Below are 17,871 nucleotides of genomic sequence, written 5' to 3' on the forward strand. Positions count from 1 at the left end.
TGAATTCTTGTATTTTATAAGATAAAAGTGAATGATGATTAAAAATGAAGTCCTCAGTTTCCAAAGGGGCAAAACCCAACAGAGATTCCCTCTGAGCCACTGTCACTCTCAGAAAGGGTATGGATGAAACAGTCAGCAGGGTGGCAGGGAAGAAGAAGACAGAATAACTCCAAAAGAGATAGACCAACACAAAAGAAGTGGACTTTTGCTGATGTTAAATTATATTAAGGGGAGTACAGTCTACACATCTCCATTACTCATTGGGAAAATTTTATTTCGGACCTGCTGAAACAGATAATAGTTTCTGAAAAACCACTTCTATTTTCTCTAATCTGACGTGTTACAATGAAATAACATCAAATGTGAGAATTACGAAACTGGCTTGAAAGAAACAAAAAAGTATACAATCAAAGATATCTCTGGAAAAGCATTTAAATTGTCCACAAAGCACAGGATGGAAACTTTCAGGATTTATGGAGTTACATCTTCTATCCCTCTTCAGCAGCAGGGCATGTGGTCGTAAGGGCTGAATCTCATACTATTAACACCAAACTATTTTACCTCTGTCTCTGTCTCGTCCCTCTGACTCTCTCTTTCTCTCGAGCTGTCTGCATGCACATACATGTAACATACATGCAAACAACACAGTTGCATTCTTACCTATGAAGAGGCTCCTCTGGACCTGTTTTCACCCATGAGCTAAGACAACACACTGCCATCACAAAGTATACTGGTTGGACATGGAGAGTTGTGTTTCTGGATACAGAAGAGCAATAAAAATAACAACTGCCTCTTCTCTTGGCCTAGACCATGGCTTTGAATAATAAATCCTAAATAAGCCTCTCCTATTCCATTTTTTGGACAAGCTCTATACTGCATGCTCCACTACACTTTCTTGCTATGTAGTTCTGGGACTGCATGAAATCTATGGTGCATGAAGTACTGGCAATAAAATAAAGAAGCTGTGTATGAAATAAGCATTTACAAATTAAGAGACTTTTTGAAAGACAAGCCACAATCTGGGAGACAATATTTGCAAACTATATCTGACAAAGGACTTATATACAGAATAAAGAACTTTCAGACTTCAGTAATAAGAAAACAAATATTCTAAGTTTTAAAAAATTGCTGAAAGATTTGAATAGATACTTCACCAAAGAAGATACTTGGACAGCAAATATGCACATGAAGAAATACCCAATATCATTAGTCTTTAGGTAAATGTAAATGAAAACTGCAATGAAATTCCACTAAACACCTATTAGAATAGCTAAACTTCAAAAAACAAAAGCAGAACAACAAAATGTTGACAATACCAAGTGCTGGAGAGGATGCAGAGGAAATGGAACTTTCATACCCTGCAGGTGGGGCTACAAAATGGCACAACCACTTTGAAAAATATATTGGCAGTTTCTAATAGAGTGAAACATACATTAACCACCTAAGCCGGTAATCTTATGCCTAGGTATTTATCCAAATGAAGTGGAAACTTATATTCACACAAAAATCTGTATGCAAATATTTATAGTGGCTTTATTTGTAATGGTCAAAAACTGTTGCTCAAGTACGTAATGGTTAAAGAAATGGTGGCATATCCATTCAATGGAATACTGCTCACCAATAAAAAAGGATGAATTACTGATACAGGCAACAATGTGGATGAACCTCAAACACACTGTGCTTAGTGATTATTTCTATATTCTGCAAAAGACAAAACTATAGAGACAGAAAACAGGAGTGGGGAGAGGGGCTGATTACAAAGGACACCAAAAACTGCTCTATAACGTGATTATCATGATGGTTCTATGACTATACATTTGCTAAAACCTGCAGAGCTATACACTAGAAAGGTTAAATGTTATGGTATGTAAATTATACATTAATAGAGAAATGGAAGGAAAACACTAGGAAACACTAATGGAAAATAAAAAGATTTATCAAAAATTAAAAAAAAATTAGCAGAAAAATTCTCAAGCCAATCACATTAACTTGAACTTTTTTCCACACAGCAACTGCATTTTTAACACTCATTCTAATTCTAACGTCATATAAGAATTGAGAATCAATAAAAAGGAAGACTTGTGCCAACATTTGCCCCATGTTTGACTTTGCTCCTTCTCAAAGCCCACTATTCAGTCACATGTGCACACCATATCAGATCTTGCATTCACCCATGCTCTTTTTGTGATATTGAGATTATTTATTAATGATTTTCAGTTGCACAGAACATCCATGCAGATATCTGGTCCAGAGGTAAAAAGTCAAATGAGAAAACACAGCCATAAATGGCTATAATAAAGACTCTTTAATGATACAATTATCATAAAGAAACCATCTTTGGCAGATACAAAGGTGCAAATGTTAAACCTCAATGCATGATAAAATAGCACTTTATTAACCAAAGTGGGATTATCCCCTCATATGAAGAAACTCAAGAAATTTTGCCATGTCTTACTTTAAAAAGAAAGCCCACTCAAGTGAAAGATCTGGAGGGTTCTCAGGTCAACACCAAAATCTTCCTGCCTCTGTCAGCTAGATGGCCCTCTGTCAGAGCCTTCTACTGATTCTGAAGTCCCTTCTAAAGAACGATGTGCATCTTAACCAGTTTCAGGTGGTTCCTGTGAAGGTGAACATATTATCAAGTATTCATCCTTGTAGCACCCCTTTTCTTCAGCAGGGAATGGGTTTCTGAAGCAAAGTGTCAGGAATTCCTAAAATATGATTAGCAAGAAACAGGGAAAGGTCCTGAGATGGCACAGAAGGTGTAAAGCAGGCAGCTATTATGGCTGTGTTTGGATCCAGAAGCTTAATTAAAAAGTTTTGGGGGCCAAGCGTGGTAGCTCACACCTGTAATCCCAGCATTTTGGGAGGCCACAGCAGATGAACCACTTGAGGCTAGGAGTTTGAGACAAGCCTGGCCAACATGGCAAAACCCTGTCTCTACTAAAAATATACAAATTTAGCTGGGTGTGGTGGTGCACCACTGTAATCTCAGCTACTTGGAAGGCTGAGGCACAAGAATAGCTTGAACCTGGAAGGTGGTTGCAGTGGGCCAAGATTGCACCACTGCACTCCAGCCTGGGCAACAGAGCAAGACTCTCAAACAACAACACAAAAAAGGTTTTGGGGAATAAGTGTATTTTGTATGTAAATGAGTCCTAATCTCAGGTACAAACCTAACTTGCCACCTTACATTCCTAATTGCAAACTGGCCCTTCTGGGCTTCAAAACACAGGTGAGGGAGATCCTTTAAGGATAGAAAAGGTAGTTTAACATTTCAGTCAATGATGGAATGCAGATATGACAGTGGTCTCCTAAGATCGTAATACTAAATTTTGACTCTACCTTTTCTGTGTTTAGATACATAGATACTTAACATCATGTTACAATTGCCTGCAGTATTCAGTACAGTCACATACTGTACAGGTCTGTAGCCTAGGAGCAATAAGCTATGTACCACCTAGCCTAGGTGTGTGGTAGGCTATCCCATATAGGTTTGTGTCAGTGCACTCTGTGATGTTCACAAAATTACCTAACAAGAATGCATGGGTCACACACACCCTATGCATGATGACACTGTAAATTGAGGATCTTTCTATTGATAGGAACATCACAATGAGAGCTATCAAGGCACTTCAGACAAGGAGTCAAAACACCTCCCAAAGATACTGCCTTTTCCCTTCAATTAAATCACTCTGAGAAGTGGTTTAATGGCCCAGGGGCTTTGCTCTGGGTACCTGCTCTGGCCTCGGAGGCTGGCCTTGCTTTTCAAATCCTTGCAACTGCAGCCTGACCTTATGATGATAAAGATGAAGCAAAGACTATGGAAGGGAAAAAGGGGCTATATGCAGCAAAACTAAAACTAGAACAAAAATAGCAATTTTAACAATAGCAATAAGGACAACAAAGTGAAAAGTAGCTTCAGAGACAACAATGAGTTGCAATGTGTGGACCTTGTTTAGATCACAATCTAACCAATGATTGTAAAAAGGCATTTTGGAGACAATGAGAAAAATTTGAATATAGGTACTGTGTAGGTGATATGAAGGAATCATTGTTAATTTTGCTGAAACATTATTTATAATATTACTTGATACATATTATGTATCAAATATTAATACTATTACAGTTACATACAAAAAGATCTCCACTTTTCAAACTTTTATCATGAAATATTTAGAGATGGTATCTTGGGTTTGCTTTAATATACTCAGCATAAAGAAAAATAAGCAAATGTAGAAAAATCTTAGTCATTATTAAGATTCATGGTGTTGGCCGGGCGCGGTGGCTCACGCCTGTAATCCCAGCACTTTGGGAGGCCGAGGCGGGCGGATCACAAGGTCAGGAGATCGAGACCACGGTGAAACCCCGTCTCTACTAAAAATACAAAAAATTAGCCGGGCGCGGTTGTGGGCGCCTGTAGTCCCAGCTACTCGGGAGGCTGAGGCAGGAGAATGGCGTGAACCCGGGAGGCGGAGCTTGCAGTGAGCTGAGATCCGGCCACTGCACTCCAGCCTGGGCAACAGAGCGAGACTCCGTCTCAAAAAAAAAAAAAAAAAAAAAAAAAAGATTCATGGTGTTTATAGTGGTTCGTTTTATTATTGTCTCTACCTTTATGTATGCTTGAAGATGTTCATAATAAAATGGTTTTTAAAAACAAAATGATTTTTAAAAAAATTAATGAATAAATGGGAACAGATGAAAGAAGGTACAATTCCTGTATTAGAAGTTTCTTTTGTACTATTTCTTAATGACTTTATTGGAGTACTGCCCTATTAATACCAAAGTTTTTTTTTTTAAAAAAAGGAAAGCAGAATTTTTATAAGTACCATTCAGTAGATCAAGTTGAAGAAATAAAGAATTAATGTATTTAAAACAGTGATTTTCTAATAATGTACCAAGGATTTTAGAGGTCATTGCTTATACTGACTGTTTATTTGACAGAAAGTCACTGAAGACTATAAAAAAGAGAAAAACTGTATAAACTCCAATGAAGAACAAAAAGGGGAAAATGAAAGGAAATCAGGCTCAAACCATCCCAAATGGCAATAACTGTCTTTAAAAATTCATAATCAGTCTTGAGTTGCAGTGCCAGCTTTTTCCCTTTCTGCACACTGTGGACAAGTTTGTTCACCTCTCTTCTGCACGTTATGGACAAGTTTGTTCACCTCTCTGAGTTCAGCTTTCTCATTTGTAAGATGGGAATAATCAGAGCATCTTCCTCCCACGAACTGTTGCAGGAGTAAATGAAATAATCATAATGTGCTTTCGCATTGCCAAGTACACAGTTCCTTAAATGCTGCCTGCTGTTGATCTCTACAAGGCTGAAAGGGTCTAAGAATATGCAGAAAGTGTGTGGAGAAAGTGCAGGCAGACCAGTTCCTAGCATAAGTCACTAATTAGCCACCAACCACTGACCTGCTTGGGGCCCAGGCAGGATTCTGAAGTCAGCCGAAGCTTTTGTCACTGCCTGGAACCCACAGGCTACCCCAGAATGTTTTACCAAGAGCCCCCTCAGGGGTCTGCTCCCCAGCTCTGTCTCTCACTCCATTTGGTCACCACTAGAAGGGCAGCTAATCTAATCAGCTAATCTATGCTAAATTATTAATGGGATCCAAGAGGTTAATGTGTAACAAGTATACACTTCATCAGAGGCCTGCTGGAGACAGACACAAGGCCTCTGTGAGTCATTAGAGTCTTGGTGGGAATTTCAGGCACCAGGCAGCCTTCCTCAAATCAAATCAAATTCCAGACAGGCATTTAAAAATTCCTGCCAGCAGAAATAGTTTATATATGAAGGCAGTCAAATCAATGCCGAGGCCAAAAAATATCCCCTAACTAGACCAGGACATAAGGGCTGAAGAAAATGGTATGTTTATGAGCTTTATAACCTTGGGCAAGTCAACATTATGAACTTCTCTGTGTCTCAGTTTTCCAATCTGCAAAATGGAGTTTGCGGTAAGCATTGAAATATGTAATCCATGTAAAGTGCTTGGAACAGAGCCTACCACATGATACATGCTCAGCAAATGTCAATTCTTATCAGTATCATCTAGAGAATGGAAATTAGATGGTAGTCAAAGAAGATGCTCCAAAACCTGAAGTTAAAAAGGGATTTGTAGGCCAGGCATGATGGCTCGGTTCTGTAATCCCAGGGAGATCCTGTCTCTACAATGTTTTTTGGTTTGTTTTAATGAGCCAAGCGTGGTGGCATATGTCTCTAGTTTTAGCTGCTTGGAAGGCTGAGGTGTAAGGATCCCTGGAGCCCTGGAAATGAAGGCTATAATAAGCTATGATCGTGCCACTGCACTCTAGCCTGGGCAACAGAGTGAGATTCTGCCTCAAAAAGCCAAACAAACCAAAAAAGGGGTTTCTAGATAGCAGTTTCCATTTGTGTTTTCAATGCAATTCGACCCACAGTATAGCACATTGGAATCAGATTGGGTTAAGGCTCAGACTGTCTTCTTCCTGGCTGCGTGACCTTCTGGACAAGTTTCTCAACCTCTTTGAGCTAATTTTCTCAACTGTAAAATAGGGGTAATAATACCTAACCTACAATGTTGATGAATGTATTACATATGATAATGTGTGCAAAGTGTGTAGCATAGTGATCCCATATGCACATAAGAGCCTAACAGATGATGTCTTTAATTATCATCTTATGTTTTCCAGCCTTTGTAACGGCAGCCTGGAAATCCCAATCAGGAAGTGATGGTACCATCTCATGGGAGTGACAAACAGAGTCACCAGTGCCTAATGGAGATGAAATCTTAATAACACTAGGGTCAGTCCAACAGGCACAAGGCAATTTAGCTGGGTTGAATGAGATTCAACTTTAACCAGCCACAGATGTCCCAAAGAAGTAGACATGAGGCAGGATTTTTATCTGTCTGGTTATTGAGACTGCCTCATTGCAAGAAAATAAAGGACTGATAATCTCCACTTCTAAGGTCCTAAGATCCTAAGAGACCAAAATGTGGCTTGGCTATTGGTCTCCAGTGACAAGTTCAATGGGTCTAGCAAAATAAATCCATGCCACTGTCCCCATTTCATTTTATCTGTATTTTCTGATTATGAAACTGTTATAGAAACATAGCAAAGGAGTCACAAAATATAAGAATATAAAATTTCAAAAGTAACGACTGCCTATGTTCCTAGTAACCATAAATAATCACTGTTAAGATTTTCATGTCTTTACTTCAGATTTTCTGTTTACACACATGTACACAAATACAGTTTATCATTAAAAAAAAAAATCCTACCAAACATACTAGTTTATCACCTGCTTGTTCACTGAATATATATTTCTGTGTTTGGTAACATAAATTCAGGCCATCATTTTTAACAGATGCATAGGAATCCATTATATGCCTGCGTCATAATGTATTGATCTATCTTCCTCCCAAAGAGGACTTAGGCTGTTTCCAGTCTTTTGCTATAATAAATAACACTGTACTGGATCTCGTTCATAAACACCTTTACACAATTCTCCGATTATTTCTTTAGGCACAGCATTGATGGGTCACAGAGTAGACAGTTCTTAAATGCCTTAAGAAACAAAAATTACCTGGCCTTGCTGAGATGGGAAGGTGAGGGAGAAGTTTGAGTTAGAGAAAAAACACTTGTCTTCCAGGCCCAGGCAAACAAAACAGCCTTCTTCCCGGCCTTTCTCTCACCCACCTACCAGGAAGCACTGATAAGAACCACTAAATCCTCTTGTACAAAACTCAGGGTCAAATAGAGAGTGTCTGTGAAACAGAACTTGGGATTTCATCCGGAAACAAGCAATAGGAAGGATCCGCAGGAAGTGGCTTATAAAAGCAAGCCACTCTCCGAAGGGTTCCCATAGGCCTTTCGCTTGTCCCCCTGGTGTGTGGGGCTGGCAGGCAGTGAGCACAGTGAATTTTACTGAGGACCCGGTGTGCAGAGGACACTGCAGTCACAAGGGCATGTCATAGGGAGAGAAGACACCCCACTTCCCATCCTGAACCCTAAGGAACTCACAAATAGGATGAAAAGACAGACAAATGCAGAGACACTCAAATGACCCAAATGTATACACATAGACATAACCAGTGATGACAAAACAGATACAATCGGGAAGGGCAGCCACTGGGCCAAGAGAAACTTGCAAGAAAGAAAATGTTTAAATGCTGCATTGGGTACAGAGGAAACAAGGGGACAGAAAGCACCCTCAGCCTTGCTACTAGCTGGCAGGGTGACCTTGGGCAAGTCCCCTAAACCCTTCATGATTACCCAGAAGAACTAGGCTATTAGCTCTGAATTTTTGTATTTTGGGTTTTCCTTTCCTTATTGTGGTGTTTTGTTTTCTATTTTCATGAACCCTTAAAAAAAAATCTTACCATTCTGTGATTGTCTCCCACCTGCTAAATAAACACTATCCTGGCAGCTTTCATTATTTCATACTCATTTAGCTCTAACTTCAATCTTGAAAGGTACATGTTATTCTTACTTTATATTATAAAGTGTGCTTAAAGTCATACAACTCACCAGGAATACGGACGGTTACTGGTTTTCTCCTCCTGGCACAGAGGAGTTGGTCAATAAAGACTTGATGGCTAACTGAATGAATGGACACATGAATGAAGAAACAGAGTTGTAGACTCCTTTCTAAACCCATAAAGCTTTCATTGCAGAAGACTCCTTCTATGCTTCCCTTTCTAACTTATCTCAGAATCCTTTTTTGAAAATTAGGCATACCTCAAGACTCAGAAATGACCAAGATATATTCCATCTGCATGTGAAAGTGTCACAGCCATTGTGTCTTGCCCTGCTCCAACTCCCATGATTTGGTAACTAAAGGGTTACACCTAGCTCAGCAGGATCTCTCTCCCAAGGCTAGGGAAAGTTTGGATGAGTTGGTGTTGAATATATAGGGTATCACTCCTGGGAGGAAGCATCTTAACATCCTGCAACTTCAGTTTCCTTATCTGCACAGAATTAGAGTGTTGGCCTAGACCAGACTGCTAAGGACTCCTCCAGTTCCAATATTCTATCATTCTATGAGAAGAGGAGACGTGGAAAGCCCTGATGTAGAAAGTCAAGTTCACAGCAATGCCAACAGCAAGTGACAGATAATGACTACTACCTTAAACCCAACTTTAGCAGTGACTCTCAAATTTAGCTAAACATCTGAATCACTTGGAGCACTATTAAAACCACTGATTCTTGCTTCATCACGTTTGCCTGGGAGAGGGGTTTGTTTTGTTTTGTTTTAAAGAATCTGCATTTGTATGAGGCTCCCAGAGTACTTCTAAAGGTTACTTTTGGTTACCAACCACTGCTCTTGATTGGTGGTTGGGAAGGAAGGTGTATCACTGAATCTGAATGGATTGCTATTGCTAGGCAGCCCCTTTTCTCTCTGGCAAGAGGGACTACTCCCACCCCAACCTACTTTCACTCCCTGTGCAAAGGCTACCTGATTTCAGAGGTGTCCTTGACCTGTTGGTCCATTCCTCTGACGCCTGCTGGTGAATCGTGCCATATTCTAAACTGTCCTGAGAAATTGCATCTGAATTCAAAGAAGAGGTGCCGAGTAGCTGGAAGAGAGAGACCAGAGTGGCACAGCCCAGCAGCAATCTTTGGAAGAGCTGATCAAAACTGCTGGGCTCCTGGTTCATCACATGGGATGAAGGAACGGCACGCCATATTCGTCAGGAGAAAGCACACACTAGGAGGAAAACTAAAAATACTGGCATTGGTGATTTGGAAGGTGGTACTTAAAGGCACCAACCTTAATAATGACTGGAACCCAAATACTGTTTTTTTTTTTAACTAAAGCATCTTCATTGTTCTCGAACTTGACATTTTTAAGATTCACTCTTCTTTGTGTTTTTAACAGAGTTTGACAATGACATTTCCTCCAGCCCAGGAAATCAAATGCCCATTAACTTGCATAATTAATATTTTAAAATGAACCTGGAAGATTTTTTTGAATCACAATATTAATTAAGACTTTCTCTTTCTGCCCCCTCTCTCTTTTCCACACAGACTCCTGCACAGAGAAAATGGGTCACGGAATAAGACAAACATGGGTCATCATTGTGGACTAGCTGTGAGATCTTGGGCAAACTACTTCATCTCTGTAAATCTCAGCTCCTTTTCCAGGTATTATACAGTGGAGTTAGGAATGGTACCTACCTCATAGGTTTGTGATAAGGATTAAGCAAGATAGTGCAGGTACAGTGCTTTGCATAATGCATGTACAGAATAAAACAATAATAAATAGTCATTTTTAAAAATGTTGACCTGTAGCCACTTTAGGGGAGTGTCACTGGTCATGTCAATAAATTGGTCATGACCAGTGACACTCCCCTAAAGTGTCATTGGTCAATAAATTCATTAGTGAAAAAAATATTTCAGTGTCTTCTGAATATATACAAATTAAGATGGAAGGAGGGAAATTGCAAATTTCATTTCTGTATGTTACATATACATTTCATGTTATACTTACATTTATACACATGTCTAAAATGTGTACTTGCTAATACAGATTTGGGAAGTCAAGAAGTTATGGTACAATGTGCTAATGGTCTTATTAGCACAGTCAAAAATGTGATAAATGTCCTGTCCATTAAACTTGCTGGTGTCTGGCAGTCTTGACTCTGTACCCTCTGCTGCAACTATTGTTTTTGATCTATCTAAGTATACTTGCCCCTCTACTCCTCGTATCCTTTGGTTCTTTGGAGTCTGACAGAATGCTTCAGTTATATTCCATCTTGTTGTGGTGGTAAGAACACAGAACTGGATGCGATAAAGCCAAAAGACCTACAATGCTACACCCTTAAATTTGGCTACTTGTAGGTTATAAATGGTCAATGTTATCTTTTATTAAAGGATTCACTTTAGAAATAATAATTCCAGGAGAGAATAGGATAGCACATGCTATCCCACTGAACAACCTGGTACAGGTATAAGATGAAGTAAGTGATCCTCTGGGGAGCATTTGAGGAAACTCCCTGGTGGTCTTGAATTTTGGCCTTGTTTGGAGATACCAGAAAAACCCTGAGATGCTATTTAATTTGGAGAAGCAATTTTAAAAATAAAGAATAGAAAGAAAGATAAAAGTTTTAGAGACAGGAAGTCCAAGAATTTTTTTTAAGTATTTTCATGAACAACCTAGGACGCAGGACCAAATTGAGGAATTATTTCATAGGATAACCTATCATCAGGCAGAAAGTAACCAGGCTTCTGAGGCAGTGGAGTGTTGCTACAAGACTGCAGATGGAGAAACACAGACAGAAGCTTTCCAGGGTGCCCAGAATGATGTATCCCTGACAATGGCCAAACACATCAGCACAAAACCTCAAAGAATCTGGCCAGGATGGAAGGAGACTAGCAGTGGGCACATAGGATTTGACTGGTTGATTGGTACCTCACGGCGTAACATACAGGTACCTGCCTACAGTTCCTTAAGTCACAGAACATGAGCAAACCTGAAGTTTATAGGAAACATTCAACAAACACATATACGTTTTAGTGACTTCCATTTATAAGACATTTCTGTAACCGTACATGGTGAAACAAACAAACGAAAAACACCCAAATGAACAGAAGATGCCAAAAAAACACAAGCATTTGGTGACTGAGGGTGCTACTATCACGACCTGAATATTACTCAAGCTGAACCCTAAAAATCAGCAACTTCAACCAAAAAGGCAGCTCTGCCCATAGAGGGCATGGAGTCACTACTTTGAGTTCAAATCCTGACTTTATAACTTCTTAGCTGTGCACCTTTGAAAAGGTACTAAACCTCTCCTTAGTCTCCACATCTGTACAGTGGGGTATGTATCCCTACCTCATTTGAGGACTGAATAAACAATAATACATATGGTAGCACTTTGTAGACTGAAAGAGAGCTACATTTCTGTAGTAGAGCAATTTACCCATCTCAAAGAGCTGGGCTCTCTGCGTAAGCAAGAAGCAAATACCTGAGGTGTCACATGCATGCCTTCCCGTTGAGGGCTCTCTCTGGGGGGTGCTGCGCCTATAAATGATGTGGGGTTTGTTTTGTTCCTCTTCATCTTCTTGTTCATCCATGGACTGTAGTGGTTCAATAAAATAATCCCCATCATAAGACCGGAATGTGCCCAGCTGCAAATGAAGAGAGATGGGAGGTTGATTTAACATAACTCAGTCATTGGGAGGAAGAAAAACAAAAGAACATTTTCAAGTAAAGATGGTGTCATTTTACCCAAATTCTTTTTCAGAAGGGTTGTTTCAACTGAAAATGCTGCAACATATGTGGAGAAGTGGTTTATTTTCACTCTCTGTCATATCAGTACATTTTCTAAAAATTATTTATTATTTACTATTCTTATTATTTTAGAGATACGGTCTCGCCCTCTCACTCAGCCTTGAACTCCTGGGCTCAAGCGATCCCCCTCAGCCTCCTGAGTAGCTGGGATTATAGGATGCCATCATGCCCAGCTAAATTTTTTACTTTTTGTAGAGATGGGGGTCTCAATATGTTGCCCAGGCTGGTCTTGAACTCCTGGCTCAGCCTTCCAAAGTGTCATATCAGTAACTGATTCTTGGTTTGACTCCAGTTGATTGTATCTGCTATCCAAATCTGTCTCTAAGAAATACTTCCTTAGGGCTCAAGTTCCAATCATTACTATAGGCTGTTGAAAGAGTCTTGGAAACTTAAAGAGCCTGGAAACTTAGGGACAAGTATGCATTGCAGCAGGAAAAGCTGTCCTATTGAAGTCTTCCCATTGATTCAAATTCAAGAAGCATATTTTGGCCACAATGCATTCAAGGTGGTACCACCTGTAATGCTGGCACATGATCCTCTCACCAGCCCTTTCCTTTGCAAAATAGGGGAGTGATGTCCTGCAAGGCTTTGAAGCCAGATTGCTCTAGGTTCCAGTTTCAGCACCACCACCTACCCATTCACCTTGGGCAAGTTCCTTAACCACTCTGAGCTTAAGCTTCCTTGTTTGTCAGCTGGGGATAGATACTTAAGGTAACGAGTTACTGTGCAGATTAAAGGAGATAATGATAATTAAGTGCTTAGCAAAATGCCTGACACCTTGCAAAGACTTAGGACTCATGAACGGTTTTTGGTGTTGCCAGCGTTAGCCTCTAACCATTAGGATAAAATTTGCTCTTCCTAATCATTCTAAGCACCTTGCAAGTCACTTTTGCTCCTTTTCACCCCACATATCCAGTTTTTGCAAATGATAAATGATACCTCAAGATTGAACCACCCAAACTAAAAATTACAAGAACGCTGAAAAATTCCCTATGCCACATTGCTGAGTGGTATTTAAGAGAAGAAATCAAGCCCCTCTCTTCTCTTCCACTTTCCCAGTTCCCATGCTGGAAAAAAAATCTGATGCCTTGCATCCTTCCATTGACACAGGAAAAATGACTCCCTGAACATCAGCAACTGCATCCGCATCAGCATCATCCAGGAGCTTATTAGAAATTCAAATAATTGTGCTCCACCTCAAATCTGATCTATTGCATCAAAATCTCTAGGGGCAGGGTCCAAGAATTGAAATGTTAATGAGCTCCCAGGGTATTCTTATGCATGATAAAGTATGAGCAGCACTAGGCTAAGCCATTGGTTCCCCAAAACAGCTAGCTTCAAAATTGCCTGGGAAGATTTTTTGTTTTTGTTTTTCAATTAGATTTGGGGCATTACCCACTACTCACAGATTCAGAATTTCTAGGGATGGATCTAGAATGTTTTTTGTTTTGAAAGCTCTCCACATGATTTATGAGCCCCTGGTTTAAGAAAAGGGCAGCTCAGGTGTGGTCAGACTAAGAGACAGAGTAGCTAGTTGCCAGAGAAGTTATTTAATAAATTTACTTTCTGCCTGTTTTCAATACACAACTCTGGTGTTCTCCCAGCACAAATCAGAGCGCATATCACATGTGAAACCCATCAGAGACACGAGTCCTGGGAAAGAGCCAGGGAGCTCAGCTGGTGACGATTTGCCACCTTTGATTGGTAAATGGGAAAACCAAGACACAGAAGGAGGAAGTGATTGGGCCCAAGTTCCCCGACGATGGTACAGAAGCAGCTGGACAGTGCTAGCGCTGAGTCTAACCTGACTTTAGTCCTGTGCCTTTTTAGAAAAGAACCCTGAAATTCTCTTCAGGAGAACAGGATCAGTCTCTGGTCTATGGTTAAGTGCTAAGGATCAGAAAGACCCGGTTGAAATCCCAACCCTGCCACTTATGAGCTGTGAGACCTTGGGCAAGTCTCCGGCTCTCAAAGTCTCAGATTTTTTTTTTTCTTGTCAGTAAAATGCGTTGTTTTGAGGATTGGGTTATTGGAGGATTTGGATGAGATAATACATATGTAAACTACTTATAATAGCCAGGCAGACGATAATAAGAGCTCAATAAATCGTATCAATATGATGCCAAAATTAATCGTGCTGTTGATTCACAAAGGTGGGCCTAAGAGTTATCTTTTCTTGGTTAAGGTGACTATTTATTCAAACATGTATACTAAGTATACATATGTAGTACATACTAAGTACATACTAAGCACAACATACAAAGCTCCAATATAGAAGAAAAATGAGTTGATGCTGACCCTGTTGCCAAGGAGAAAGGGATAAAACATGTGTACCAAGAACCTTGATGTAAGGGAGAACATACTAAGCATCATAAGAGAGACTCTCAGAAGTGTCTATGAAGGTGGAGGGGGAGAGATGACATCAACTTGGGGAACTATGAAAAGGTCTTCTGGGAAAGAAGAGATATAAATCATATACACCTCCAAAGAAGGGTAGGATTTGAGTATGTGAAGATGAGTGAGAAGACCAAGTAAATTCAAAGGCACAAAGGCAATGAAGACTAGGATTGAGAGTGGGGTGCAGAGAAAGCAGTGTAAATAGTCTGACTGCACTGTAAATAGTCTCAAATGCCAAATGGAGTTAGCGATCGAGGAGAAAGACTGGAGAAGCAGCCCAGTGTAATATTTCTTAGACATCAGTCCTAAGGAGAGAGGGAGAGAAAAGTGAAGGGGTATAGATTTAGGGTAGAGATGTTCAGGAGAGGTGAGCGACCCATCTCAGATGAAATTCAGAAAAACTGACAAGTGACTAGGGGTGGCAGGATGGCACGGCCCACTCCAAAATCTGGTAGACTCCCAAGAGTCTACCAGATTTCTTGGAAGACTCCTAGGCGAAGAACTAGCAACATCATGACGCCACTGCTACATATGTGGTAAGGGGAAGTCTTGGGAGGAGGTAACTTCCAGAAGGAAGACAGAGGGGCAGGGGTTTTGGAGCTAGATTAATGACTGAAGATACAAAGAGCCAGAGCGCATATCCTTAAGATGTATGAGGGCCCTTTTCCCCAAAAGAGGCAGACTGCGAATTAAACGCAATATAAATGAGGTTATTACAGTACAGGTAGTCGTTTCTGAAGCCCCAGTCCTCAGTTTCCAAAGAAACCACGTGCCCATTACCACCTAAAACTGCCAATGAAAATGAAGGTGCTGCGCAGTAAAATATTTATACAACTGCTGGGGCCACTCGGCTTCAGCGGGTGTGGAGGCGGGGAGAGAGGAGGAGTAAAGACTGTTTACAAACGACGTACACACGCAGTCCTATCCCTACGGTCCTGGAATTGGGGGTTACTATCTTGGAATCTGGGGGCACTCCAGGCTCTGGGCTCAGACGGCTGACTTCTGCCTATCCGAGCCTTAACCTTTCAAAGACGGGAAGGATTCCGGAGCTCTTGCCCTAAGTCCTGGGGCAGCGATGACTCACCGCAGCACCCCCTCCCACTTCGCCAAGCTGCCGTCTCCGCCCACCCCCAAACAATCTCGACAGCGCATTTCGGGAGCCACGGCTCCGGGCGCTCTGCTGGGGGCTAAAGGGGTTTATCCCTTTCCTTGAATCCCAGCAGGCTAGAACTACCCCCTCCCAGGCTTCAGGCTTGCCATGCTCCCCACCCGATCCTTCCAATGCGAGGCAGAGAAGGAAGGATGCGCTTGGGAACTCTAAGAGCCGCGAACGACAGCGCACTGATGGAGCAGCCCAGTGTCCGGGGGTGAGTATCCAAGGCCCCACTTAGAAAAGGGAGGGAGGGGCTGTGGGTGCTTCGGGAAGAGTAAAGGCATCACCGGGCACACTGCCTACGACCCCATTGCGCGTACAGCGCCATGCGCTGGGAGAGACTGACCCGGGTAAGTTTCTGCGTCACACGCGCGTGGCAGAAACGCACGTCGCTTAGGAAAGTCAAGGACCACCCTTGCTCGGGCCAGAACCGTACAGCAGCGACTCCTCAAATGTCGAGAAGTCGGGGGCAGATGCCTTGTAAGATCCACTGGAGGGCACGTGCAGGGGTCGGCAGAGAGTCGGGGAACCATCGTGGATTCCCTGCTAAATGCGTATTTGGAAGCGCAAGAAGGCGGTCTCCCCGCCCTGCCTCAGTCCCTAGGGAAACGTGCGCCGCAGGCTCCCTCTCTCCACTCCCTGGAACCCCTAAGTAGTAGAAACCCCAGAGGAACCGAAATCACGTCCGGACAGCCTCTCCAGGCTGTCTCCCACTATCCTGTTTCTCTCGGCCACCCCACCAGTAGGGTGCAGAGTTGGACTGCGCTGCACCCCCACTCTCGGTTCCACCCCAATTCAAAGCGTCCGGGGTAGGCTCCGCCTTCTCCTCCGCCCCCAGAGCCCTCGGCCCACCCTTCCGTTCTTGGGACGGGACCTGCTCCCTGTCAATCCAGTTCAGCCTCAGGGTTCCTGGCGCGTGAATAAAGGCCCTGAGAGAAAGCGGGGACTCTAGATTACGCACCGCCCTCCACAACACACACGCAAGGAACTCCCAGTGCCTTGGGCAGCGGATCCTCAGCCCCACATCCCCGATGCAAGGCGCACCAATGAGGAGTCTGGTTCGCCCTGCGCTCAGCTGCTCGGCTCCCGGGTGGCCAAGTTTGCTGCAGGGAACCGCAACTCCAGCAACTTTCTCCGAGTTTGGAAACTGACTTTCAGGCCGCCTCGCAGCGTTGGGCAATGCGCCGCTGAACCGAGTCCAAACTCCAGAAAGCTCTGAAACATCCAGAAGCCCCTGGGGGCGGGTGTGTGCGCTCCACGCCAGTGTACGCGCACGCACAGAGCTAACTACCCAAACCTTACGAGTTTCTAGCTGATATTTAACGCCGGAGAGGAGGGGAGCCTCGCCACAGTGAGGGTCTCTAGGCTTAGAGGGCAATTAAGTCTTCCAGAGGCGGGCGAGGAGGCGGAAGGGGAGAGGAGGTGGCGCGCGCCCACTTACCATTCCCGAGCAGAGGCTGATGACGGCCGTGTGCTCGGACTTGGTATTGACATAGCCTTTGTAGAAACAGTGCTTGAGTTCCGCTTCCTCTTCGGAATAAAACTTGGTCTGGTTCACCCCGGGCGTCCCGAGGAGGGTGACAGTGAACAGTGGAGCGATAAATCCGGCATTGGCGGTGAGATTAAATAGAAACTGCTGGCCGAAGGCGGAGAGGCGGTAATGCGCCTGGGAGGAGGTAGAGGAGGAAGAGGAGGAGGCGAAGGCAGGCCAGGGGTCAGTGGCAGAGTTAATGCTCCGTCGCCTTCTTTTGAAGTGGACGTTCGTGGGAAAGGGTTCTCCGAGAGCGTTCACTCGGATGGGAGACACGATTTCGTATTCACTCAGGGTCTCTAATAATTTCACTGCGGAGAGAAGCAGAGGTATATGAACCAATAATTCATTTTTCCTCAAGCTTTAATTTAAAACGAAGGTGGGGACTTTGTTCTGACTTTATTTTCCAGCCCATTCGAGCCAATCCCTTCACCCTTAATCAGCGGACAAATATTTGCTAAGCACCTACTATGTGCCAGTAACAGGACCTGTGCTAGGTGCTGAGGATACACC

At 42.5% G+C, this 17,871-nt stretch overlaps 1 protein-coding gene and 1 long non-coding RNA gene across 26 annotated transcripts in view; one reads left to right on the top strand and one right to left on the bottom strand.

The window, feature by feature from the left end:
* Nucleotides 1-17,871, bottom strand: part of LOC105483473 (ADAM metallopeptidase with thrombospondin type 1 motif 9) — a 176,159-nt gene that overhangs the window by 157,419 nt on the left and 869 nt on the right. For all 3 annotated transcript variants that reach the window (XM_011744381.3, XM_011744376.3, XM_024793341.2), the window contains exons 2-3: nt 17,269-17,669; nt 11,952-12,114 (exon numbers count right to left, since the gene is read on the bottom strand). In XM_011744381.3, coding sequence (XP_011742683.2) covers nt 11,952-12,114; nt 17,269-17,669 — 564 coding nt within the window. The remainder of the gene's footprint in view (nt 1-11,951; nt 12,115-17,268; nt 17,670-17,871) is intronic.
* The window catches only part of LOC105483454 (uncharacterized), a 379,659-nt gene continuing 377,322 nt past the window's right edge, over nt 15,535-17,871 (top strand). For 3 of the 23 annotated variants that reach the window (XR_011620153.1, XR_011620138.1, XR_011620140.1), the window contains exon 1: nt 15,562-16,041. This is a non-coding gene — a long non-coding RNA (uncharacterized lncRNA). Of the gene's footprint in view, nt 16,042-17,871 lie in introns of all 23 variants that reach the window. The other 20 variants (XR_011620148.1, XR_011620149.1, XR_011620146.1 and 17 more) reach the window with 13 other exon arrangements.

Source organism: Macaca nemestrina, chromosome 2, assembly GCF_043159975.1.
Source record: "Macaca nemestrina isolate mMacNem1 chromosome 2, mMacNem.hap1, whole genome shotgun sequence".
NCBI classification, from domain to species: Eukaryota; Metazoa; Chordata; class Mammalia; order Primates; family Cercopithecidae; genus Macaca; species Macaca nemestrina.